This window comes from Atractosteus spatula, chromosome 25 (genome assembly GCF_055471065.1).
Source record: "Atractosteus spatula isolate fAtrSpa1 chromosome 25, fAtrSpa1.hap1, whole genome shotgun sequence".
NCBI classification, from domain to species: Eukaryota; Metazoa; Chordata; class Actinopteri; order Semionotiformes; family Lepisosteidae; genus Atractosteus; species Atractosteus spatula.
In genome coordinates this window covers 771084-798694 of record NC_142730.1, presented here as the reverse complement: position 1 = coordinate 798694, position 27611 = coordinate 771084, and the positions used below count along the sequence as shown (strand labels likewise).

General features: G+C 50.8%; 1 protein-coding gene across 2 annotated transcripts; it reads right to left on the bottom strand.

The window, feature by feature from the left end:
* Window positions 1-772: 772 nt before the first annotated feature.
* Window positions 773-27611, bottom strand: aplp1 (amyloid beta precursor like protein 1). Of its 2 annotated transcripts, none has more exons than XM_088904919.1 (15): window positions 27209-27611; window positions 13167-13340; window positions 12210-12339; window positions 11990-12102; window positions 11293-11477; window positions 10962-11188; window positions 10667-10872; window positions 10101-10388; window positions 9476-9575; window positions 8933-9118; window positions 8689-8709; window positions 7396-7463; window positions 6688-6753; window positions 6202-6345; window positions 773-5545 (listed from the first exon to the last, which is right to left on the bottom strand). In XM_088904919.1, exons 1-15 carry the CDS (start codon window positions 27266-27268, stop codon window positions 5444-5446), a joined length of 2070 nt encoding a protein of 689 aa, XP_088761045.1. In that variant the 5' UTR covers window positions 27269-27611; the 3' UTR covers window positions 773-5443. The 2 variants fall into 2 exon arrangements, with proteins under 2 accessions (XP_088761045.1, XP_088761046.1); XM_088904920.1 differs by having other exon boundaries at window positions 11990-12099; window positions 27209-27604.

Genomic DNA, 27611 nt, shown 5'->3' with positions numbered 1-27611 from the left:
CTTCACGCAGAAAATGGTTTTCTGTTTCATTGTCTCTGTTTCAGCTGCTGCAGGTTTTCTTCCCAGGGTGTCAGGGTTTGGGTTTGGACGCAGACCAGCTCCAGAGCCCTGTGAGAGGGTGCCTGGGCTGAACGCATCTTATTCCCGTACCGTACAGCCGCTGCAAATCTGTGGCCATGACTGGTTTCTGCAAAGGGCTCGAACTCACAGCTGCAGCCCTCCATCCTGCGGCAGACTTTCAGATCCTTTACATAAGCCAATTAAGTCAAGCGAGAACCAGTTTGTGTGAGTGAGTGATTGAAGTATCCTGTTGAAGGCTACAACTAATTAAAAGCTCAGCTCAATGATCAATTGAGCAAGTAACCACACTTGGTCTTCCAGCACTGCCCGTCACAAGCGTTTTACCAGCACCCTCTGGCGCTGGTGCAGGAAAAAACTGGTGTCAGCGCAGTGCCTCTGCTGTGGTCAGAAAGACCACCAGCGCCACCTGCTGGACTTTTTGTCTCACTGAATCCCTCAGTCAACACTCAGAGCTGGTTCCATTAAACTTCGAAAACCCCTTCAAAACATGGAGTAGAACATGCACAGTCCACACAGCAGGTGTACTTAATAAACTATATATATTTTATATAACAAATACTAATTGTATATAATGAGTTCATGTTTAAAGTAGTGGTTTACTGAATAGCAGAACTAATAGGTTTCATTGTGTATTGTGAGTGTGGCACCAGACATAAGAAAAGTAAATAAGATGTACAATTATAATACGTGATTAATTGTGTATGTTTCAGAGTTTTATTTGGGAAGGAGATGGGGAGGGGTAAAAGGAATTAGAAAGCAACAAAATAAAAAAACTGCTAATTGCACACAAACTGGAAACGATACAGTGTCAAAGTTCATTTAAGCAAAAGGCAGCTTCAGCCTCTAAAAACAAGCCCATGTAAAAAACACCCACCAAGCCCCCCCCCCCAGCCTCCTGACTATATTAATCTGGCTTGTAAAAATGGTGCCCAATTCTAGACCATGCCTTGTCCTGGGTTTTATAAATTGTCACCAATCCAGCAACTGTCAAGGACTTTAGTTCAGGGGTTTCAAGTTTAACCCAGCCAGCCTCCTGTCACTATGGAAACACCTGGATTCAAGGCCAATCTGTCTCCAGGGGTCCCCAGTTCTGTGCCTGGGGCCAGTGTGTCTGCAGCAGGGGTACCAAACCCAGTCCCCAGAAGGACTACTATCTTCTGGGTTTTATTTGTTCCAACCTGAGCAGTTAGTTCAACAATTAACCTAATGGATTTCTTGCTTTGATGCACAGGAGATGTTTCTTAAGGTCTTTCACAGCTGATAACTCCCAACTATCTCTAAATGCAGTTACCTACAAAACACTTTGGATCTAGGTCAGAAATATTACTAATGCAGTTAAATAAATAATTACACCCACCATGCAATCAGATGCTCGAGTGGAACAGAAGACAACAGCCTCTGGGTGTGACACCCCTGGTCTGTAGATTTCAATCCAACTGAGCTCCTCATGACCTAAAGCAGCTCACTGTAGGCTCCCCTGGACCAGTTCAGCAGCTTCTTCCAGCTCTTCAGGTGCTGGTTTTTCAGAGTGCTGAAAATGTGCAGATACACCTGCCCTCCATTATTAATTAATGGCTCCTCCCCTGGAAGGAGGGTTAAACTGATCCAATTAGAGTTTAATTAAACCCGTTTATCTCTTCTGCACACCCTGGAGCTGCTGACCATTTAAAGCAAAACAGAACAGCTACTGGGTCACACACCTCAAGATCCAGCATTGAGATCTATTTGCTAGTACTATTTTATTCAGCTGATACTTGTATTCAAAGTGACTTTAACAGCCATTTATACTGCTGGGTATTTTATTGGAGTGCTCTGGGTAAAGTACCTTGATCAGGGATACAACTGTAATCTCTCACTTGTGTGTCCAGAACCATCCACACTGATGCACCAGATATAAATCAGGAGGCTAATTGCTTGGTTTCTTTTTCTATGCATTTATAAAGCCTCCTTAGCATTCTCAAAAATGAAGGGTGGCCAGAGGAGTCTTCTTACTAGCAGCAAAGGACCTGGTAGTTTAACTTGAGACACAGGCTACAACATGTCCTTGACGTTACAGTTCAGACACTTTGCTTTTTTTAAATGAGGGACTGAATTAATGTAAAATACAATAAAAAATAACAAGACAACTGTCCCCAGAACAGGAGGCTAGGGCTGTGCCTTGTCAATCAGTGGCAACCTTTGATAGCAGTTATTTACAAAAAATATATATACATGAGACAGAGCTTTGCTCTTCACAAAAACTTTTTTCAATTGAAGAAGAAAAAGCAAAATATCTTCAGTGGCGGACAAAGTGACAAACACAGACATCAGAGAATGTTTATGCTATACAATCAAATGCAGACAGCTCTGCACATCAAAATCAAGTGATTAACAACATTTTATAAAACACACGTAAACTATCTCCAAGAAAAGCATCGTTTTATTTATAGCTTTGATAATTTAGCTGGACTCGCCCACCTGTCAAAGCACATCACTCGGCCGAAGGAAACTACTGTGGCCCCAGGCCCCAGGCCACTAGGCCTCAACATTACCTTCCGTTTCCCTGACAACGCTAGACTAAATCAGAAAAATAATCACGTACATCAGCCTATATTATATTAAAATACATTCAGATGTAACAATTTCAGACCCCTGTGCTGGTACTACAACAGTCTGTTTCAATCAGCCATGTTTATAATTTATTTGTTTAACTCTCTTATCTTAGCACAGGGGTTTGTTAATCGAATTCTGCGAAGCCTAGATAGATCTCAGACTAAAGCTGTTAATATAATGTTTAAAACCTTTCATTTTTTCTGCTGCTTGGGCGTTAAATGCATCTGCAATGGAAAACCCGAAACTTTGTAATTTACCACTTGACTCCCAGACACGTTTCTACACATCGCTTCAATGTTGCATGCTTTTTAAAAGAGTATTTGTGGACTTGGGTTACATTTCAAAACGCTTAGAAGTGTAAAAAGAGGGGTTTAACCTCGGAATGTACACAGGGTGCGGGAACTACGCAGAAGGAGAAAATATCAGTAGAAACAACAAAAGGGAAAATAAAACATCCAAGGCAACACTCTTCGACGACAGAACCGTTTTACGTTTAACGTTTTACGCTAGGCTTCTAGTTTTATTTAGTTTTTGCTCGTTTAAACATCGAAAAGTGTTTCATTGCCGCAAAATGTGACAAAACAACTCGTCTTAAATATTTACAGATCACATAGCCGTGTCATTACAAAAAATAAACAAAGTCTAACTGGTGAAGGCCCTTGCTCATTTCCCGTAGGGCGTGGGGTGCACACCCTAATCTACAACTCAAGACCATTCAAGAAATTTCAGCGTTCAATGATTATTTCACCTAATTCACGGAGAATGCAGGATCAAATCTAGCATGCAGCTGTCTACGGATCTTCGGTCCAGCCCTTTATTAGATGCCTCGCAAATTACAAAGCTAAATCAGTTTTAAAACTCAATGCACTGTGGGAAAGGAGACTTTCAAACTACCATCTCCTTTAAATCTCCAAATTCCCACATATGCCCGGAACAGGCTTAACAAAAGACTAGAATCTTATCAGGATAGAGTACAAGGCTGGTCTGGTTTCATGCAAGAACTTGCACATCCGACAGGAGCACAAAACCCTACAGCTCACGACCGGATCGGCTTCATCGCCATGTCCGTTGTCTCCGTTAATTCCAGGTGATTTGAATAAGGCATGAAAACCATCTCCTTCACACAAAAAGCTCGATTTCCTCTGCAAAAGACTTCACCAGTCCTGTCGACACATGAACAGACAACTAACGTGCTTTTTTTGTTTTCAAAAATGACAATCTGCTAATGTATATACATGAATTTCGAGTTAATATGTACAACACCGACCATAAAGACTCCCAAATCCTAAAACAGACGCTCCTTACAGAGAACGAGAGGGAGAGGGCGAGAAAGTGATGGTTACAATCTTCCCTATGACCCATCTCAACTCCTTATCTCTACTCCTGGTTTTCAAAACTGAATTTTCACATGTTTGGGATGTTCAACATATATTACCGCAGGGATCTGGAAGGCAGGGGGTACTTATAACGGGACGACCTTGTTACACAAAGAAACCGGGCAAGTTCGGTCGTACTGGGGCGTGAAGGAAGTAAAGAACTACAAAAGGGAGGTGTCGGTTTACCGACGTCATCAGACGGCGCCTCTGCTCTTCTGCAAATTAAATCAGACAAGATAGGTAGTTCCATAACTCTGTCATTGGAAATCTTTTCTTAAAACAAACATGCTGATTAATAATATTGTTTATGATAATTCTCATCGTCATTATCCCCAACACATAACAGTTATCAGACTCTTTCACCACAAAAGAAAGAAAAATCAATCAGGGGAATATATATAAAAGTGAGAAATAAGGGCATCTCCTTCCACACTGCACACCTTCCAACGCATGGCCACCTTCAACTCGAGCGTCAGTCCGCGGACTAACTAACACGAAACTGGGACACGGGGGAGTGTGCGGGTCCAGTCGGAACCCGCGTATCGCTACACGATCTCCTGGTTGATACGAGGGGACGTGGTGGTGGAGGTGAAATTGTCACAGCGCTTCTCTCCGACATTTTTTGGCAAATAAAAAACAAACAGACGCCGCGCTTCTGAGCCAGTCCGGAGAACCGTACTCTCAGAACCCGGGTCACAGAGCCTGGAGTCTGTGTGATTCTGCCGGTCCAACATAGGAAGATTTTTAAAAAAAACAAACAGTAGGTTTTGCAGTAGGTTATGCGGGGAAGTTGAATATAGGAGCGGGTGTCGAACTGAGTGACCGGCTCGCTGTCGATCGCGGTTTGTCCGTTTTGCAATGGGCAGTTTGCGAGGAGCGAGCGAGCGATCGATGTCTGCTCACCTACACTGGACAGCTGAGAAAAGAGTGACCAGTGACCAAACTACCAGTCGCCTAAGAGGAATCCCTAAAAATAAGACTGACAACCAGCAGGCCACTTCAGTGGCTGGAACAGCTCAAAAATAACAACCACATCCACAATCAGGGCTACGAGAGTGTGCACAGCAGGGATCAGGTGGGGATGCTGTTTTGGGGTTTTTGGAATGATTACGGTTCACTGGTGAGGTGCAGGGGGGAGTGGAGAGATTACGGAGCGCACTTTAACGTTGGTCTGCTCCTTAGCGTCATTTCCTTAATCGAATCTCGTTTTTTGAGGAGCACTGTGAGACACAGGGGAGGCTAGGCCACGCCCCCTGCCCCCTCCGTCATCCACCCCACCCCTCCCACTAGTGAGGGGAAGGGGAGGGGCTTTGCGGTGTGATAATGGTTTCAATGTGAGTGAGGGTGTGGCATGTGACCCCGCCCCCGCCCTGCCCTCCCCCAATCCAATCCTTTCAGTTCCTTTGCTCGAAGAATTTGTAGGTGGGGTTTTCGTAGCCGTGGTTCTGCATCTTGTTCAGCTGCCTCTCCTCCGGGGTCAGCATGGGGTCAACCTGCTGTCAGAGAGAGAGAGAGGGTGCGAGTAGGCAGGGTGAAACTGTGGGGCACAGAGAGAATTTATCCACATCGACCCACCAGTGGTCAACTAACAGCTGCAACTTCCGCCCTTTAGCCTAATCTCATCAGATCTCAGGAACTAAGCAAGGCAGGCCCTGGTCAGTCCAGGCATGAGAGACCCCTAAGGAAAACCAGGTCGCTGCTGGAAATGCGCTGGGAGACCCCTAGGTGGCGCCATTCCCTCTGGACCAGCATTTCTATACTGATGCCTTATGCCCCATTGATGACTGGGCACACTGTGCTACAGGAGGACGAGATCCTGACAAGCTGGTCAATAACGACGCTGGTGCAGAGTGGCCACTGTGTGTCTCCCAGGCGGTCTGCAGTGACATTCTGACATTTTTTGAGGATGAAATGTGCTCTATAAATGCAATGTATTCTTATTAAACACAGATTATTTTTGTTTGTTTTTCACCTTCTGACTAGTGAGCACAAAAACCCATACTTAATCCCATCCTGTTAAGGACAGATGACTTCACTTCCTAAGGGCAGAGAAGTCATCAGTCACTCAGTGATCTGTCCTGTGTGGATGTCGACTAGGTGGAGGCTGTCCAGCCTGAGCTGGCCAGGAGGGGGCGCTCTGCCCTTCCCTTACCTCCACTATCCCGTGGCTGATGGTCCCGTACGGCTTCCTGCGGACCAGCAGCAGGCTGATCACCATCACCATCGCTATGGCAACCGCCACCACCAGCAGCCCCACCATGGCACCGCGGTTGAAGGTCTCCAGGGCGTCTGGTTGCTAGGAGATGGGAAAGGGAGGAGGTGTGAGGGATGAGAAAAAGCAATTTGGATTTAATACAGGTGGGGTGTAAAACAAAGTAAAAGCACAATACAGTGTAGTAAAGCCCGGTGCGATCAGGGTAGAAGCACAGTACAGTGCAGTAAGGCCCAGTGAGATCAGGTTACGGCACAGAGAGGTGTAGTGCTCATGATAATAGCTGCGTGTGAATCAGTGTGCACATGTATGTGGTACAAAGTTAATCGACTGAGTAACTGGCAGAGGTATTGACTCAGATGCTCCCACAAGTGGACTAAGACACAGGACACGAGGCCCTCTCTAACGAGTCACGGGGAGCCTTACCAGCTCATCTCTCTGGATCCCAGACGACTTGTACACCACCTGCTTGATGTCCACAGAGGTGTTCACCTGGACAGGTAGACAGCAGGACAGACAACTGACGTCACATACTTCTGGCATTTACACCTTTAAAAAGGTTGTTCTAGTCCACCTCACATGTCACAAACTTGCCTTGACAGCACTATGTCAGCCATGCCTGTAAAGCCCCTTGAATTAAACTGAATTCATTTCAGGGGGATTTCATTAAGTTAATTCAGGGCTTAAAGCCATGTCCTGCACTGCCAGGCTGAAGCAACAGAAGAGAAGATTCCTTACTACTAGTATGGAACAGGCAAGCTGATACAAGCATTCACAACTCTCCAAGGCAGTGACAGGGTCAGCTCAGTGGACGTCTTCAGAATCAGCAGTGACACACAAACCACAGTGGTGAGTTTAAAACCTGAGAACAGGAGCAGGAGGCACCACTTTACACAAAGGATGGTGGGAGTCTGGAACAAGCTATCAGGCAAGTTGCTGAAACTGATATCCCGGCTTCATTCCAAAAGCAGGCGGTCAAGATCCTGGGATGAACTGATTGGTAACGACCAAACCAGCAGGAGTTGATGAGTAGCCTCTCGTTCAGAACATTGCTCTCGCTTTGTGCTGCTTTTGATGTTTTAAACAAAAGCGACTGGATTAACATTCCAGAAGGGGGCGTTCCCCTCCCCTTACCTTCTCTTCGTACTCGTAACTGGGGACTTTGTCCACAGTGGCGTAGTCGTACTCATCCATGCCCGAGACTGACCGGCAAACAGGGAAGAGAGGAAAGAATAATCCCGTTAGGAAAACCGTGCCCAGCGTTTGCACTCGCAAAGCCTGCCTGCCTTTCTGTCTCGTTTACACAGGTGAATGAATCGCTCAGTGCTTATCTAACCCGTTTCAGTTCTGATGCTGTCACTGACATATTGTTGTCAGTTTTGTGCAGTGAAAAATGTGGATTGTGAAATTCAGCCTATCATATAATTGCTGTTTATAACTGACTGTTAAAGGTCACTTTAAAACTGTGTCTATTCTAATCCAATCTAATCTAATCTTTAATGTTGGAGGTGTCTGAAGAGCTGGGAGAATCTGTTAAGCCGCTCCAGTGAGACAGTAACGAGGTCATTTAGTTCGTTAAATGATGAGCTGGAATAAAAAGCTAAAAGTGCACTGGGGCCTCCAGCACAGGTGCTAATTAACCCAGATGAGCAGGGCGCTCAGCTTGACATTCATCCACGTCAACGAAGAGCTCGTCAAGCTTTCTAGAGGCTTTGTGGTGTCATAACCCGAACCAGAATTCAAGTCAAGTGCAGACCCTGAGGTCTGACAACAGCTTTTTGTTGGGCTGCTTTTCACAATCATAAAAATATTGATTTCTGAAATGGGCAGACTGCCTGTGAAGTTTGCAGGTCGGCAGCGAACACTTCTTTGGATCAAACATTATTTACGCATGTGATCTCATTATGAAACTGACGAATCAACTGAATCATAATTAACTAACAGACCAACAAGTTGACCGCTGAGTCCAGCACCAGACATGCCAGTGTTAATAGACATATTATGTCATCCTACGGTGATGTCCCTCCCAAACAGGAGCAAAGTAAAAATGCCCTCACCCCTGCTTCAGCAATATGATCAGAAATATTCAGGGGGCCCAGCACCCCCAGAGCTGGCGCCGATGATGACAAAGGAATCGTTTTGGTTTGCTGGCTAGACTCCAGGCACGGCTGTCCGACTGGGTCAGTGTGCCTGGAGTCTCCCTCCTCCAGCGAGACCGGCTGTGCTGAACGGGCACTTTCCAACTCCCCCCAGGGCTCTACAATGGAGGCTGCCCCTGGTGCTGCTGGGAGAGACCCTCCAGGATCACAGGCTCACGGAAACTGGCAGATGTACGGATGTCGACTATGGACAGCAGGGAAAGTGTAGTAGATGACTGCAGAGGTAGCGTGAATGGAGCTTTATCCCTGATCTACAGAGGAAACCTACCTTTCTTTGTGGTCTGGGAGTCTGGTTTTCAGGGTGCAGGACAGGCAGAGTGCAGGGAGAAGAGAGAGAGAGAAAGGAGAGAGAGAGAGGGTTTTAGAATTTTATTTAAGTCCATTTCCGACGTGTTGCTCAGTGTGCCCATGCCAGTCAGACTGCTGGTGAGTTTGCTAGCATGTCAGTCAGGGTGCCAGTGTGTCAGTCAGGGTGCCAGGGTGTCAGAGTGTCAGTCAGGGTTCTAGTCTACCTGGCGTGTTGAAGTGGGGAGGGTAGGGCCGGGGAGGAAAGGTCCTCTCCTCTTCTTCCTCCTCCTCCTCATCATCTCGTTCTTCCTCACTGTCAGCAGGCAGCAGCTCCTCGGTGGTCCGTGTCTCGGAGAAGGAGGTGGTCAGCAGCTCGCTGGCATCAGCCCTTTCTGATCGCAGGAGCTCCTCTGCACAGAGAGGAGAAGAGATTAACCTGGGCAAACAGCCTGGACCTGAGCACTAACACTGCAGAGAGAGAGACACACAGCCTGGACCTGAGCACTAACACTGCAGAGAGAGAGACACACAGCCTGGACCTGAGCACTAACACTGCAGAGAGAGAGACACACTACAGTACAGTAGCACTGCAGAGAGAGAGACACACTACAGTACAGTAGCACTGCAGAGAGAGACACACACTACAGTACAGTAGCACTGCAGAGAGAGACACACACTACAGTACAGTAGCACTGCAGAGAGAGACACACTACAGTACAGTAGCACTGCAGAGAGAGACACACACTACAGTATGTTAAGAGACTCACGAATCTCGTCGTGCAGCTCATCGGCCAGTCTGGGCACCTTGTAGAGCAGCGCCAGGCTCTGGTTCATTCGCTCCTCGATGACGTGGAGGTGAGTGTACACCTGCGTGCACAGAGTCACAGTCTGTCACATCTTCACACAGAGGGTGGCAGGAGTGGGGAGCAAGCTACTCCTCAAGAACAAGCCTCTTTCAACAACTGACCGGACGTGATCCCAGGATCAATTCAATGCGGACCACCCAACCGGCCAGATGGGCTGAACGCTTCTCTCCTGTGAAAATATTCTTGCGTTCCTAGGAAATTCACGAAAAACCTTTGGGATCCCCAAGGATGAAATGTGCAAGGAATGATTACTGGAATATTAGTATTTATAATTTAGGATGGGCGCAGTGGTCAGCATTGCTGCCTCACAGCGCTGAGGCCCTGGGTGTGTGTGTGTCTGTGTGTCCTGTTATGGACTGGTGTCCTGGCCCTGGTGTGTGTGTGTATGTGTGTGTCTGTGTGTCCTGTTATGGACTAGTGCCCTGCCTTGCGCCTGTTGCCCTGGATAAAGCATCTGGAAAAAACGGACGGACAGTCAGACAGATGATTGAGGGCTCCCCTCCTCCCTCCCTCCCTCTCTCAGCACCTGGAACTTCATCTGCTCCGCCTTCTGGGGGTCCACGGCCTCGATGTGCTGGTAGTGTCTCAGCGTGTGGCGCCGGTCCTTCTGCTCGGCCCGGATGTAGCGTTTCAGGGCCTGCAGCACCCTGTCCGGCTGGGCGGGGTCCGCCTGCACGGAGGACAGGTAGCTCTCCAGCGCCACCCGGCGGTTGTTGTTGAGCGTGGCGACGACGCGGGCCAGGTGAGTCTCCACCAGCCGCTGCCTCTCCCCAGCGACCTGCTCCTCTAGAGTCTGCAGCACAGACTGGAAGTGCTGGAGAGAGAGAGGGGTTAATACAGACACAATGACTGGACACTCCAGTACATTAACACTGCACTGAGAGAGAGAATGGGGTTAATACAGACACACTGACTGGACACTCCAGTCCATTAACACTGCACTGAGAGAGAGAGGGGTTAATACAGACACACTGACTGGACACTCCAGTACATTAACACTGCACTGAGAGAGAGAGGGGTTAATACAAACACACTGACTGGACACTCCAGTACATTAACACTGCCCTGAGAGGCAGGTCTCTCCCTCTTCACCTCGTTGAGGGCCTGCCGGTCTGACTTGGGCAGGTTCTTGGACTGGTTGTCCGCCTCTGCCCACTCCTTCATGATCTCGTTGATGCGTTTCATCCGCCTCTCCTCCAGGTCCATCTTGGCGCGCAGGAAGTTGGCGTGCTCGCTGTCGTCGCCGGGCATTTCGAAGTACACGTCCACGCCGTCCGTGGGCCGGGGGGTGGGCACCGCTGGAGCGAGGGGGCGAGCAGGAGAGAGGTGGTGAGGGGGGCGCCGTAGAGCAGAGTCACGCGGGTGGGGGCGAGAGGCGAGGTCTTACCGGAGTCTCCCACAGTTTGCGGGGGCTGCGTTGGGGGTCCGCGCGGGGTGGGGACACCCCGTTCGTAGTAGAGGGAGTCCAGGTAGTCAGAGGCCTGGTAGGGCCCAGAGTCAATGGAGTATTCATACTCTTCCTCATCACGCACGCCCTCCTCCTCTTCCGCGTCCTCATCCCCCTCTGCCTGGGGGTCGGGGGACGGGCTCGCGGGAGGGGCGGTCACCTTGGCTCTGCGGGGGAAGACAGAGCGGACGAACCGATGAGGGAACACGTCCCTCTCTCCTGCCCTCCCCAGACACCCCGTCTCACCCTCGTCCCGGCGTCCAGCTCTTACCCTGGGCCGGCCCTGGGCTCAGCTGTGGTCACAGGGCTCCCTGTCTCGCCCCCCTCCTCGCCCTCGGCTCGCCCGCCAGGCGCTCGCCCCGGGCAGCAGACGTACTCCACGCCCCGAAACCTGTCCACCCCACAGGGCAGCAGCATTCCGTAGCTGTGCAGCTCCAGGCTGTCTGCTGAGCAGGCCTGAGATACCGAGAGACGTTTCAGCAGTCCATACACTGAGACAGCAGTCCGTACACACTCACACCGATCCATACACCGAGACAACAGTCCATACAGTCACACTGGTCCATACACTGAGACAACAGTCCATACAGTCACACCAGTCTGTACACAGAGACAGCAGTCCATACAGTCACACTGGTCCATACACCGAGACAACAGTCCATACAGTCACACTGGTCCATACACCGAGACAGCAGTCTGTACACTGACACACAGGTCAATACACTGAGACAACAGTCCATACAGTCACACCAGTCCATACACACTCACACCGATCCATACACCGAGACACCAGTCCGTACACTGAGACAACAGTCCATACAGTCACACCAGTCCGTACACAGAGACTGCAGTCCGTACAGTCACACCGGTCCGTACACAGAGACAGCAGTCTGTACACATTAGGTGTGGCAGTCGTCGGGCTCAGTGCACACGGCGCAGTGCAGACAGAGCGACACACAGGCGCTCACCTCCTTGGCGATGTTGTGCCAGTACACGTAGCTCTCGCAGGCGTCCATCTGCTCCTGGTGCAGGAAGCGGCAGCGATCTGGCACCAGCAGCGCCTCACTGACAAACTCTCCTACTGAGGGAGAGGGGATGAGAAACAGGGGACAGGGGGCGGGCGGATTAGACCCTGAAGCAGAGAGAGGGAGAGTGCAGGCGGGCACGGAGACAGACAGACAGTCTTACCCAGGCAGCGGTAGGGGATGACAATGTAAGGGTGGCTCTGGCAGTGCCCGCCGGGCCGGTGGCACCAGTTGGAGATGGTGACAGGTGAGGGGCCCTCCTCCACACGCACGATCTGCAAGTCGGGGTACATCTGGACGGACACAGGGAGTCGGGTTAGGACAGGAGGGAGGAGCAGAAAGGGGGCAAAGGCCAGGAGCCAGAGGAGCAGGGCCAGGGACACAGAGAGGGACAGACGTGGGTACAGAAGGGGCACAGGGATATAGACTGACTAGGGGCTTCACAGCAGGGAGTGGCGTCACATGACCTCCCTGCGTGACTGGGGGAGGGGGGGGCGGAGAGCCTGGGGGGGGCGCTGTTCCTGCAGACCAGTCAGAGAGGGGGGGAGAGATGGGCTGACAGTATTTTGCCGAGGAGTATTTCGGCAGGCTGCCCATCGCACGTGACTGCATAGATACCGACAGGACAAGAGAAATGAAAGAGAGAAGAAGAGAGAGGCCATGTTTGCTGAGCGAGCTGTGCGCCACATCTCTGCCTAGCTGTGCAGAGATGTGGCGGCTCTGCTTTGGTCCCTGCCCAGCCTCCAGAGTGCATCTGCTACCTCCAGGTAGAGCTCAGGGAGCGGGTTTCTCCAGCCTGAGCTGTCACCGCGTCGGTCATCCAACCACCACTCTACGATGGAGAGCTTCAGGAATCTGCTCCTGTCGTCTTCACTTCAGTACAGTAAAGACTGTTGCCGTCAGAGTACTTTGGAACAGACAGGTTCCACTGTAACTGTTAAACTTAGTAACACGCCGCGTGTGTCAGCCAGTCAGTGTGATCATGTCTGTCAGACACTGTTACTGTGCTAGTCAGTCAGTGTGCCCGAGAGTCAGTCAGTGTGCCCGAGAGTCAGTCTGTGTGCTTGAGAGTCAGTCAGCGTGCTAGATTGGCAGTCAGAGTGATAGTGTCAGTATGTACCTCCTGGCAGTAGGACAGTATCTGGGCCTGGTCGGTATAGCAGTCTGTTCTCCCTATGGGGTCAGGCTCCCAGCGTCCAGTCCGGGTGTCCATGTGCAGAATCTGTCGTCCGCAGAACATCGCTACCTGGGGCTCAGCCATCAGTGGGCCTGAGGCAGCACTCACTGTCTGGGGCTGAAAGAGAGAGAGGGGTTAATACAGACACACTGACTGGACACTCCAGTACATTAACACTGCACTGAGAGAGAGGGGTTAATACAGACACACTGACTGGACACTCCAGTACATTAACACTGCACTGAGAGAGAGAGGGGTTAATACAGACACACTGACTGGACACTCCAGTACATTAACACTGCACTGAGAGAGAGAGGGGTTAATACAGACACACTGACTGGACACTCCAGTACATTAACACTGCACTGAGAGAGAGGGGGGTTAATACAGACACACTGACTGGACACTCCAGTACATTAACACTGCACTGAGAGAGGGGTTAGAGCGGTCTTTTCAATAGGTAGTTTAATGAGATACAGGTTTGTGGAGGCACACAGCTGTGTGTTTGCTGTAAGGAGAGACGGGTGTCAGCAGTTTGCGAGTGGAAGAGTCTGAGTGTGTGTGTGTGCGGTTGTGTGAGAGTATGTGTGTGTGTGATGGGTGAGGGACAGACACGGCTCACAGACAGCTGCAGCTCTTTTCTGAGATGTCGTTGTGAAGTGGAGCTGCAATAAAACAGGCCTGAGAGCTCAGAAGCTCCACATTAAACTTCACCCGTGGGGCTGGTCTGAGAGGCGCGAGGATAGACACTGCAGCCTCAAATGACAAAGAGCTGCGCACACAGACACGCTCCCTGGAAAACGGGAACTGAAATGGACCGGACTGCTACGCAATGGGAGTCCGATTACCGCTACACAGCCTGAAAGCAGAACAATCCAGCAACGCGTGTCTTTTCTGTCAGGTCTCAGGAGAGTCAGAGCTGCCGAACAGCCGAGCAGGAGACACGTCCCAGCTGGCCGGCCTGCAAGCACCCACACCTCCCCCACTCAGTGACCCCCCTGTAACCACGCCCCCGCCACTGATACGGGAAAGATCTGGAGCCCGAGCCGATGGACAGAGTTGGACAGAGTGAAAAACACAGAGTGCATTTGAGACTAAGACAGGAAGCAGACCTTGTTATCTGGAGAATTGTTTTTTTTTTATTCCGCCAGGCAAGTCAATGGAGAATACAGCGCAATGTATTATAATGGCCTGGTGCCCTGTCTATACAGCAGAGCTATTGCCAGAGCCATTAGGACCGGTCTTGTTGTTGGAGTTAATTGAGTTTTCTAACCTCCAAATTAACCGAAAACCCTTTGAGCAACCAGAATGAGATCATATTTCTTTCTCCAGAAAAATAGGCTTTCACCCTCCGTCTTCAGAAAAACGATGCTACCATGTGCAGGAGCCCCTGACAGCATCCCTGAGCTGAAAAGCTGATCTTTCAGCAGCCTGCTGAGAAACAATCGATCTCTCCCTCAGCCTCTCGCTCTCTCCCCTGCGCGTTGCCGAGTTGCCTTGACAAACAGCCGCGATTCCGAGCTCAGCGAAGCGCGGTGGAGTCCGACTGGCAGGGAAGATGAAAACGGCTTCTGTTTGACACAAATTACAGCACATATGGGACTGCAGAGCGGTGGGGGGAGGGAGGGTGACGTCTCTCAGACTCATGACAGAACGTCAGAGAGCAGCAGTAGTCTTGGCGTGATTGCGAGAGTGACGTTTGAAGAATTTCAATTTCATGCCGTGGTCTCCACAGGGAGCTCTCGGGTCAGAACACCTTCATGAGAGAGAGTGTCGGCCCAGCCCTGCTCTCAGCCCTCTGCTCAGGGGGAGTGACACTGTATGAGACACGTCCACAGGGAGGAGTAGTTCTGTATGAGACACGCCCACATGAGGAGTGGCACTGTATTAGACACGCCCACAGGGGGGAGTAGTTCTATATGAGACACGCCCACATGAGGAGTGACACTGTATGAGACACGTCCACAGGGAGGAGTAGTTCTGTATGAGACACGCCCACATGAGGAGTGGCACTGTATTAGACACGCCCACAGGGGGGAGTAGTTCTATATGAGACACGCCCACATGAGGAGTGACACTGTATGAGACACGTCCACAGGGAGGAGTAGTTCTGTATGAGACACGCCCACACGAGGAGTGACACTGTATCAGACACGCCCACAGGGGGGAGTAGTTCTATATGAGACACGCCCACATGAGGAGTGACACTGTATGAGACACGTCCACAGGGAGGAGTAGTTCTGTATGAGACACGCCCACACGAGGAGTGACACTGTATCAGACACGCCCACAGGGGGGAGTAGTTCTATATGAGACACGCCCACATGAGGAGTGACACTGTATGAGACACGTCCACAGGGAGGAGTAGTTCTGTATGAGACATGCCCACACGAGGAGTGACACTGTATCAGACACGCCCACAGGGGGGAGTAGTTCTATATGAGACACGCCCACAGGATGAGTGACACTGTATCAGACACGCCCACGGGGTGAATGGGGCCTGTTCTGAACCTCTCACATCATACAGCTTTGATACCAATTACAACTTCCATTTTGTCTTTTTAAAACCCAAAAGCCAATTTAGAAATGCATCCCCGATAGGAAACTGGAATCAGTTAGGCAGCATTCCTAACTCCAGGACCAGGACAAGGGGAGGGTAGAGAGCCCTCCAAGCACACAGCGACGTTCAGGCATAGAGAGCGCTGGGGGAGAAGCAGAAGCAGCTGTGTTCAGTGACCCTGCAGCCGCCAGGTCAACGCCCCCCACCTTCCCCGTCCACGTTAACAATTCTGTTAATGGACGACAAGCAATCCGTACTCGTTAGCAGCAGTGACCGACCCTCACTGACTGTCTGTCAAATCCAAACTTGAACTGCAGTTTTCAACCTGACGCACTGTAATGAGCACGTTGCTGGAGACTGTTTCTGTGTGGGCTGCTTGTGATCTCCAGTTTGACCCCTTGAGCTTTCTAATGCTTCTTTTTTCTCTCTGTTTAAGAGTCTGTTTGACTCTGTTGAAATGGGCGGCACATTGGCGCAGTGGTCAGCATTGCTGGTGGGTTTACTGGCTTCTGGGAAACTGGCCCTGGTGTGAGAGTGAGTGTCTGTGTGTGTCCTGTGATGGACTGGTGTCCTGTCCAGGGTGTGTGAGTGTGTGTGTGTCCTGTGATGAACTGGTGTCCTGTCCAGGGTGTGTGAGTGTGTATGTGTCCTGTGATGGACTGATGTCCTATCCAGGGTGTGTGAGTGTGTGTGTGTCCTGTGATGGACTGATGTCCTGTCCAGGGTGTGTGAGTATGTGTGTGTCCTGTGATGGACTGGTGTCCTGTCCAGAGTGACCCTGCCTTGTGCCTGTTGCTTACTGGAAAGAGCTTTGGCTCCCCTGCATTGGATAAAGCCGTTAGAAGATGAATGGGTGGGCTTGAGCTTGCCTGCAGCAGAAAAGGTGCTCTATTAGTGGTATAATTGTCGTTAACCACCAGCGCTGGGGATCCAGAAAGCCCCAGTTGGACTGTCCTGGCTGGCGTTTCCCAGCTGCCCAGCTCGCTATGGCAGGAGCTGGCGCCCGGCACGCACGGTATGGCAAACGTGCCGAATCGCCCAAACACATGGCACTCGCAGAGGCTGACTGATGACAACGAAGGCAGCCGAGGAGGAGCCAGACGCCCGAGGCGTGAGGCAGCGCCCTGGAGATGCTCAACCCTCACTGAACTGGGATGATCTCACCCACACGAGTTCCCTCTGCAGGAAAAGACAGGACAGGTGCTCATGAGCCTGAACGACTCCGCAGTGTCCCGCTCTCCGACAGAGGGCTTGCCAGCTTCAGATTGTCCACCGGCACCAGGCACTCGCAGAGGCTGATTAACGACATGCAGCAGCATCGTTAGGGCTTCAGCCACGTGACACTTTCTCTCGCCTTTCATCATCCGTCTCTGTCTCTGTCTCTCCTCACCCCCCCCTCCCCTCCTCCCATCCTTCCTCAGAGCTGCACTTTTCAGCAGCATCACTCGGCCTCTGAGGCCGGTTACCCTGGCAACGCCTCCCACAGCAGCGCTGCTGCCTACCCCTGTTGCCAAGGCGACCGGCTCCCTGCAGGATTCCGCGCGCGTGCCACACTCCCTCTCCGGCTCCCTCTCTCCATCTCTCTCCACCTCTCCAGAGATGCTCTCCCCACCCCTGACCCACCTCTCCCCTGCTCCCCCTGCTCCGGCAGCGGCGCCAGCTCGCCCGACGAGCTGATCCTTTCAGCAGGACAGCACCTGGGAGCTGGGCGCTGGGTGCCAGCTGCCACAGTTACCGCTGTACCGCGTCACTAAGGCTGCGTGTGCAAACACACCTCTTCCCGGCTCCATGCTATCTGCCATTGTTTTTCAATAAACGGCCTCCTGCTGCTGGCCAGCTCTGCTCGCTGTCAGGCGAGGCTCAGGACCTCTCTCCCGGCTGACCCAGGTCAGGCCTACGGCATGAGCCCCACAGGGTGCAAGCTGCCCAGTCCCGGCACCCCGTAGGTGGAGGAGTATGAGCAGCACATCCGCAAGGCCATCTGGGCTGTTCCTGCTTCACTGAGGTAAAGGCTTCATCCAGACGGCCCTGGAGTCAGGCCTTGACAAAACCCTCTCTAGTGTCTGACTGGGACGTCAATGTTTCGCTGGTGGGTCTGAAATAGTTAACGCTGTCTACACCTCCTGGGCTTCTGTTCACCTGGAGCTCATCTCCTTTCAACCTTTGTTCTAGGATGGGGATTTCCAGCCCTGGTCCTGGGGAGCCCCAGTCTCGCCGGTCTGATAGGTCCCCCTGAATCAGAGGGTCTCCAGCCCTGGTCCTGGGGAGCCCCAGTCTCGCCGGTGAATCGAGCCACTCATACATTCAGTTAGAATACTGAGAAGGTCTCTGCTCCTTATTGGCTCAGGGCTAGTAAGACTTCAGTCCTAAATTATCTCCGATTTATTCCTAATTATCTCTAATGTCTATCACAGTAAAAACACAGTACAGTGCAGTAAAGCCCAGTGAGATCAGGGGAAAAGCACAGCACAGTGCAGTAAATCCCAGTGAGATCAGGGGAAAAGCACAGTACAGTGCAGTAAAGCCCAGTGAGATCAGGGGAAAAGCACAGTAAAGAAACAGATGGTATGACACAGGATATCCCCGCTGTACGCAGGTTCAGACCCACAGCAGTGGTGGGAGAACGGAGTGCAGGTTTCCCCAGCGAGGTGCCACAGGGGGCCGAGCGGTGGAGAGCCGGGGTCAGGGAGCAGCCATCTAGATCCCTGCTCCACAGCTCCCGCTCAGACACGCCACACAATCCAGCTGCACGGGCGCCCTTGGCAGTCAATCCCGAGCTGCTCCTTGGAATTTTCCGCTCTGAAAACCATCCCCCCCCCCCCCCCCCGGAGTTTCGGAAGAAAAGATCAGAGAGAAAAAGTGGGTCAAGGTCTGACATTCTCCTGTCTCTGTGTTAACAGCTGCTGCGAAGCCAAGCATCACCCTTGTTATGTTTTATTAGGATTCCATTAAGAACAAAGGCTCCTGCGCAGACACGGGCTCTGGCACATTAACGCTGATTTAACACAAGGGCAAGGGGACAGAGCTGACTCAGACTGCAGGGCCTCACAGCGCAGGGCCCCACACAGACGCTCACGCAGGAGGGGTGGCCAAACTCCATTCCCAGGAGCGGGGGTCACCTCTCTCCTTGTTTCCCGGCCTTCCTAACTGAACTAAAACTACCTAATTATCTAAATGACCTGCAAGACGCCTTTTGCAGGGTGAAGAAAAATCTTGCAGATGCCTTAATGCAGCTCAACTAGCACCTTTAATGAGCCGAAACCGAAAGAAAAAACGAAAACTGACGAGACATTCCAGTTAAGCCTCCCAGTGCGTATGAAGACCAACAGACACTGTGGCCCTCCAGAAATCGAGATGGACAAACACAGGGGCCCCAACCCTGGTCCCGGAGAGCCCCAGATCTAGTCTTACAGGTCCCCCTGAATCAGGGGGTCTCCAGTCCTGGTCCTGGGGAGCCCTAGTCCTGTCAGTCTTACAGGTGCCCCTGTGTTGGTGAGCTGTACCTATTCAAAGGTGTGGACCATAATAACAACCTGAAAGCCTACTGTTGTTATTAATTTATTTGCCTGATGCTTTTATCCATAGCAAGTTACACTTTCCAGAACTCAGTCCACTGCTCCCCCTTCTTGAAACTGAGATGACTTAAAATGACCTCTTTTAAATTTGCCTCTCCCCTAAAACAAAAAAATAAGGGAAAATGAGCACAGTAGCTGCTCTGGAAAGTGCTGACTGCATCTTGTCGGAGCAGAAAAGTGCTGAGGAGGGCCATTGGTGAGTGGGCGCGCAGGTGTGGAGCCCCAGAGGGCTCACTCTGAACTCAATATTTCACCTGTTCTCTCCCGAAACAGAGCCAACTGCTCAGCAAGCTCAGAGGACATGAATTTGGAAGAGGCAACAGTTTCTTTTAATGGAGGTGCACAGGAAATAAAAGCAGGTGAGTAGAGGAAATCCTGAATGTGCAGTACAACGACAACAAGAAGGAGTGCTGCTCTCTCTAACGCCTCATCACTCAATGAATTCAAATGATGGAGGCTCATACAGTCTCAGCACGGAAGACAGTGGAAGACAGTGCAAACAGCCCTGGAAATGTTTAATGATGCATTAGTCATTGGAAGATGCATTGGAAGAGCACCCCCTGCTGGTCCACCAGAACCAATTACAGCAGCAGGTCTCCCACTCCAGTACTGCCCAGGTCCTGCTTTGCACCACCAGCCCCACCTGCCAGGCAGCATCGCTGCTGTCCTCTGCTGTGCAGTTCTTGTGCAGCTCGTTTGCATGCGCAGGGCTGGGAATGCAGTGTGATCCATTCGATAAGAAAACGAAAGACCGATCTCACAAACAGCCCTTTCGTACCCAGTGCCCTGGGCTCTGCTCATAAATAAAAGATGCTAATTTTGGGAAAATGATACATTTTCCCTGTGGCACATGCACAGACGGCACAAAGGAGCTTTGAAAACAGTTTTCAGAGGCCCAATTATCCTGCTCTGGCAGAGACTATACAGCCGTCTGCTGACAGCGTGCCTGAGCAGATCTGGCCCTGCTGCTGGTAGAACAACATTAAGGGGGAGGAGGGAAGGTGGGGGGGACTAATTGTGTTGCTAGGAAGCTCAGGTTTTTAATGCCTTCTGCCGCAAGCAAGTAGGAATGTGTGCAAACAGTTACAACAGACCGTTAATTATATAACGCACTGGTACAGCCTTATTTACAATATCGTGCGCAATTTTGGTCACAGCCAGAATGAATCGCGGAGAGCCAGAGAACATGGCCCTCCCAGACTCAAGGGATGTCCTACAATGACCGACTGGAGGGAGCGAACCTCTTCAGTCTTGAACAGAGGAGACGACGAGGGTGACCTGATCCAGGGACTCAACAAGGCTCAAGAGAAAACATCAGCAGTGAAACATGAGCAAGAGGCTGCAAGGGGGGTGTGGGTTCAGATCCGAAATGGGGACACAGCTGGGGTCCTTTACTCCTCGGCAAAGGGTTCTGCACTTCTTCCTGTATATCTGGGAACTATCAGGGCCTGATGCAAACGCGCAGGGGGAAGGTTGATTATTAAATTCTGCCCTCTGCAATTCACTTTGGATGAATAAAATCATAATATCCGGAATATTAGCGCACGCTGTCCGCAGACAGCGCCAGGCCAGGCGTGGCCACTCCTGGGGACGATTCCCCTGCATGCTCTGCTCCGCGCTCAGGTCTGTCTGAGCTCCAGGGCCCGACCGGGGGCGACGCAGGGTGCACGATCTCCTCGGGGCGTCTGGTCAGCGGGTCCCCGAGACCTCGCCCCGACCTCTCGATAACTGCGCCCAGATGTTTGTCACCACAACTCCTGCCTCTGGGCGGAAGAATCCACATCAGGCGTCTTTCCGAAACACTGAAGGGGTCTTTGTCTCTCCCCTCAGCTCTTAACCACTGGGAAGAGAAAAATCCTTCTTCTGTCCCGGTTTCCCTTCCACAGGCCAGGCTGCTTCCTAATAAACGCCTCCATGTGTGCTGTGTCTGTCACCAGCTCCCACCACGGAGACCACAGCAGATTCCCGCGGGAGAAGAGGAGCATCCGCGCAGCTCCTTCCCGATCCGAGCCCGACACGAGCCGGCGTTCCCACTTCCGCCCTTTTCCTCTTCCTGCGGAAACACTCTCTCCTGTCTCCTTGGAATGCACAGCGCTTGACTGCTGGGCAACACTTTGGCAAGACAACACCAAGCATAAGACGGAGCACACAGCAACACAGCGGTGCATAGCAAGACTGGACTGGCCCAGCTGGTCCAGCTCAGGGGCTCCGAGCACACTGTGCAGGGCCTGATGCAGATGCTCATGGAGAAGGCTGAGTCTTTACACCTACCCTGGTGAGAAACTCCACAATAGACTCCAGGGTGTAGTGTAGTCTACACCACGAAGCACAACATCCTGCGGTATATACTGTAGTACACTATAACACACTGTGGTAAACTGTGGTCTGTACTGTAGTACACTATAACACACTGTGGTAAACTGTGGTCTGTACTGTAGTACACTATAACACACTGTGGTAAGCTGTGGTCTGTACTGTAGTACACTATAGCACACTGTGGTAAACTGTGGTCTATACTGTAGTACATTATAACACACTGTGGTAAACTCTGGTCTATACTGTAGTACACTATAACACACTGCAGTAAACTGTGGTCTATACTGTAGTACACTATAACACTGCAGTAAACTGGTGTATATACTGCAGTAAACTGGTGTATATACTGCGGTAAACTGTGGTATGGTGTAATAAGATATAAAGTAGCAAAGTGAATTTCTCATGCACCCCCCATCGAGGCAGCAGGCAAGCTCTTGAGAGGAATAATCCCAATGCTCTGCCTGCCACCCAGGATAGAGGAATTTCCTCTTAATCCCAGTAATACTCTTACCGCCCAAGAACGGCTTCTGGATCAGACTCTGCTTTGCCAGCTAATAACCTTAATAACCGTTACTGATGGCAGCAAAATAAAATAACAATCCCTTTATATCCGGCAATTTCCTCTTGTGCACAAAGCCAGCAGCTGTGTTACAGCAGAATCATTCTTGCCGATTTCCTATCGGATATAATTAAGACGCCTGTTAAAGACAAAGCTCTTTAAGACACTTCACTTAGTCTCCCTTACTGCAGGGCTCGAAGGGCTTTCTTCAGAATCAACAGAGAGGACACAAGGGAGAGCATTTAAAACGACATACTACATACTGTAAGGACGCACTTCTATGGCCTCCTTACACCAAGGGTGGTGGGAGTAGGGAATAAACTACCCAGCCATTTTGTTGGAGCTGATACCCTGGCTTCTACAGGAAGGCACTGAATGAGATTTGTACATTAATATTGTTATTGTTACTACCTTATTACTATTTGGCTGATGTTTTTTTTATCTAGAGCAACTTACATTTGCTCCCATTTATACATCTGGGTATTTTAACAGAACGATTCTGGTGAAATAACTTTCTCAAGGGGACAACAATGTTTATCCTTTGAGTCCCGAACCCAAACCACTCCAAGTACTATCTGCCAAACTGAACACCCCCTCTTGCTTCAAACCTTTCTGAAGCTCTTGTTCCCAAGCAGGGTTCACAATTGTTCATGAACAGGGTCCATAAGAAGAGTTCACAGAGGTTCGTAAGGGTTCACGAGCATGGGCGTATTCATATGCAGGGTCCGTCCATGTTTAATGTTCCCACACTATCACCCGGAGCTCCATGTGCAGGGGGGCAGGTTCTGACCGAGCTCCAGACCGTGATGAGCACCAATCCGCAGCGAGACTCACTAACAGCTCAAAGCACTGAGGCAGAGCTGCAAGACGCTTGATGCATTCGGTAACAGGAGTGAAAACCTGATTGATTGGGGAAGACGTCGAGCATCGATTTGCGCTTCTGCGCTGACTTGTCATCTCCTTTCAGCTAGGCAAGCGAGGGAAAAATTGCCTTAATATAAAGACCCGACACATTTGCAGTTTGTTGGGACCAGCGATTTCAACATGAAGATCCTGGGGAACGTGTCCAGAATCCCATCTCTCCCAGTCTAATTACACCAGGAGGACAGCTGGTCCGGTGGTTCAGGTCCAGTCCTGTTACACCAGGAGCACAGCTGGCCCAGTGGGTCAGGTCCAGTCTTGTTAGACCAGGAGGACAGCTGGTCCAGTGGTTCAGGTCCAGTCCTGTTACACCAGGAGCACAGCTGGCCCAGTGGGTCAGGTCCAGTCTTGTTAGACCAGGAGGACAGCTGGTCCAGTGGTTCAGGTCCAGTCCTGTTACACCAGGAGGACAGCTGGTCCAGTGGTTCAGGTCCAGTCCTGTTACACCAGGTGGACAGCTGGCCCAGTGGGTCAGGTCCAGTGTTGTTACACCAGGAGGACAGCTGGTCCAGTGGTTCAGGTCCAGTCTTGTCAGACCAGGAGGACAGCTGGGCCGGTGGTTCAGCTGCAAAGGTGCAGCGCTTGTTAACAGTTTCTGTCTCCATGGTTTTCCCTCCCTGGGTGAGTTACTGCACCTCCTTGTGCTCCTTCAGGAGATCCTGCTCCCAGTGACTCTGCAGTTGCAGAAGCCACAGTCTCCTCCCCTCCTCCCCAGGCCTCTGCTGTGTGCTGCTCTGGATAAAAGCTTCAGCCAAATGATTAATTATTCCACTGTTATTATTACAGAGAGGGGATGAAGCTTGCTCTTTTATTGATCCCTGAATCTCCTCCAGCTGTTACTTGAAGAGTCTCCAGGAATGGCCTTCAGCACCACAGCTGTCCCCCTCCTCTGCTTCGAGAACACCATGTCCTGTTTTCACGCTCCGTCAGGAGCCAACAGCATCTGCTGGACATTTCAAGCCCAGTAACTTGTTTGCAGAGAGTGGACTGATATTTTACACAATATCAAACATGCTATTGTGCAAGAGCCAGAGTAAGTTGCAAAACCCTAAATGGATCACAGCGCTCCAGAATTGGAGTAATTTTCCTGGGCGTTCCTGGCAGGTCCTGAGCATGATGATTTGTGTGATGAGCCACAGTCCGGTCGTGACAGATAAGGACTCATCTCGCAGTGCCGGAGGGGGTTATTAGGTAACACTCACTGCAGTCATGGTTTCAGAAATGACAGCTCACAGTCTGGCAAAGGCTTCTATCTGTGCAGACAATCTGCTTTGAGCCTCAGGGAGATGTTCTGAAATTCTGCACATCTCTTCCCTTGTTAGTCATCCATTTTCTAACCACTTCTTCCAATTCAGAGTCACAGGAGAGCTAGGGTCTATCTCAGCAAGCAGCAGGCACAAGGCAGGCTACACCCTGGACAGGACACCAGTCCGTCACACTCACTCACACACCAGGGCCAGTTTTCCCAGAAGCCCATTAACCCACCAGCATGACTTTGGACTGTGGGAGGAAAGCAGAGCGCCTGGAGGAAACCCACACAAACAGGGAGAGAACATACAGACTCCACACAGACAGACCCCCAGGAATTGAACCCAGAGCCTGTCCTCTTCCCTTCTTATTTTTCCTTAAATATTTAAGTTCCAAACAAATTAAATTAAATTTTGGTTTACTTTCTGCATTATTCCAGCAAGAGTCTCAGCCTACTAGCCTTGTTATCTTAATGAGATTGTCAGAAAAAAGATCTCATCTTAGAAAAATTGTAACACATGACTTCATGCCAAGATTGTGTGTTTTTAACCCAACTGCCAACCTCATCGTGACATTTCTCATCTTTAAAAACATGTCCTGGCTTGGATTGTTTCTGTGGTTAAAAAAAATATTTGAATTACTCACCCAGTCCTTCAAATCAAGTCGTGTTTTTTCTGAGCTACAGTAGGCGATGCAGCTTTTTTTCAAACATCAGGTAATATTTTATAGACCAGTAAAGATATCTTACCAACTTCAAAATGGGAATGGCTTTACTTCTAAAACAATAAAACACATTTCTTCTAGTGATTAAAAGATGCTGTATAAAACACAGTTGTAAGAAATATCGGCTTAAAAGATTTTCGTTCTTACAGCAAAGCATAAAGCTCTGAGAAGAAAAGAGACACTTCCTCCTCGTCCCCGAATTATTCTAAAAGGATCAAATAAACCTATTTTTGAAAGCCCACTGAACACTGAATTGCTGGGAGTTCCAACTGCTCGAGCCCTGCTCTGCAATTCAATCAAAGTGTCAACCTGCCCGTCACATTGCAAATAAACATCCGCGCGCGATTACATCTGTGCTGTCCGCGCGACGGCGCCCTGCTGCCAGCGGACAGGCTCTATCAGATACGCGGCCGCGGCCATATCGACCAGTGGACCCAGTGCAGGGCAACATCCACCACTGTGAAGCTGCACTGTACTGTGCTTTTACCCTGATCTTATTGCGATTTACTGCACCTTTACCCTGATCTCACTGTAATTTACTGCACTGTGCTGTGCTTTTACCCTGATCTAACTGTGATTTACTGCACTGTGCTGTGTTTTACTGTGCTGTCCAGAGTGCTGTGATACACACAGGGTTTATGTTTGATTTACTGCTAGAACTGAACCCTGTTTTTGACACCATATATGTGCAAAAATAATATTTTAACAGAATAAATCCCACTGAGGTGGAATCTAGTACATTAACAGAACTCTGCTGAAAATCAACAGTCTGCCCCTTCATGCAAACAGCTCGACAAGCTCATATCCGGCCTCATCGGGCTACAGGGAGCGAAGACGCCTGGAAGTTTGTGTGTATCCTGTCCGGGCGGATTCTGCAGCTGGCTGACACTTCCAGTCCAATAACATCGGCTGCTTCCCTTCCGCCTTCATCCTCAAAGCCTCCGAGCCCTCTGAATAAACAGGACTTCAGCCATCGAGCGCCAGTGAGGAGGATGACGATGACATTAGTCCTGCTGCTGATACTGAGAACCTGCTCAAGCTCTCTGTATGCAAACACCACTTCACATGTATTTCAGTTTCCAGAAAACAGGGCTGTTATAGGCGCCTTTTTCCCTCATTTGTGCTCTACAGAGGTCAGAGAGGTAAATTAAATATCTCTTAATAAGAAGAAAAACAACCACCACCACAGTGCTACTGCTGCTGATGGTGACGATAGGGACTAATGTAATTCTGTGCATTAGCAGGGCTGGATCGGCAGAGCTCTTTACTGGTGCAACTCTCATTATAAACATCTCTTTATTCCCCAGTGCAAAAGCCCTGACAACACACACAGCTGCACACCGCTGCTGCCTGCAGCCCCGGGCATCAGGAGAGGAGTCTGCCATCTTCCCAGCCCGATCTATTAATCACTCTCACACACGCATGTGTTAGTAATGCGTTACATCTATACCTGTGTGTTTGAAATGATGACCACGTTTAGACTATGAACACCAGCGGCTCATTAGTTAGACAGGGAAACCTCTCCAGAGGTTTTAGTGTCAGTAAAATCTCCAGACTCCCCCCTCCCTCACAAAAAACACACGAGCCTCGGTCTGATGCAATAAAGACGTTCAAGGAAATTTCTCTCTCCCATTTATCAACTCGACATCCCAGATGGTAGCGACCCCCTCCCCAGCCCCGTCTCCGCGCTCTCTCTCCCCGGCACGGACGAACATGGCAGACGCGTGCTCATACAGTATGTACACCGATTCATCACCATCACCACCACCGCCGTCATCATCATCATCATCATCCTACACAGCCCGCGCCTGTCCATCTGCCCCCCCGGAGCGGCGCGCTCTGCGCCTACGACTCTTCTGCTCCGCTGTCAGCTAGTGCGCGCGGGGAAGGGCGAAGGTGCACCCCCGGCCCCTCGCGCTCGCCAGGGACCCCCACCTGCGGGGCTCTCGCGCCCCCACCCCGGACTGCCCCTACAGCGCGCGGCCCGCTCGGGCGCATCGCTGACGCGCAGGAGTGCTAACTCCAACCACACCGATCACTCCAACCACACCGATCGCACCTGGCACGCCCGCACGGGACTCACCTCGCCGTACCCCCAGACGTAGGCGAACAGAGACACAAAAACGCAGACGCCAGGTCCCATGTTCGGCTCCCGTCTCCTTCGCTACTGGCAATCCGCTGTTTTCCTCGGTGATGCAGTGGAGCGAACCGCGTCCCCAGCCGGTGTCCTGGCGGCTCGGTGATGCTCTCTGGACAGGCGCGGGGATCTCTGCGCCTACCTCCGACGGCTCGGCTGTGTCGTGCGTCTTCACCTCGCTCGCCCGAGCTCCAATCACAGGCTCCGGGGCTTCTCGACGCGCTGGTGTTCTGCTCACAACTGAATCCGCCACCCCCTCCTCCTCCTCTATCTATCTCTCTCGCTCTCTCTCTCTCTCCAGCACAATAGCAGCCGGTCCGCTGCCGTACCGCGCTGCGACTCTCGGATT

What these genes read in the sequence shown, in the direction of transcription:
- aplp1 (XM_088904919.1), bottom strand. Translation starts at nt 27,268, where the DNA reads ATGGGACCTGGCGTCTGCGTTTTTGTGTCTCTGTTCGCCTACGTCTGG. An exon ending in GGCACAACATCGCCAAGGAG is followed by an intron (nt 11,478 to 11,989) that starts GTGAGCGCCTGT and finishes TCGGTATCTCAG; the next exon opens with GCCTGCTCAGCAGACAGCCT. An exon ending in CGGAGCAGATGAAGTTCCAG is followed by an intron (nt 9,576 to 10,100) that starts GTGCTGAGAGAG and finishes CTGTGCACGCAG; the next exon opens with GTGTACACTCACCTCCACGT.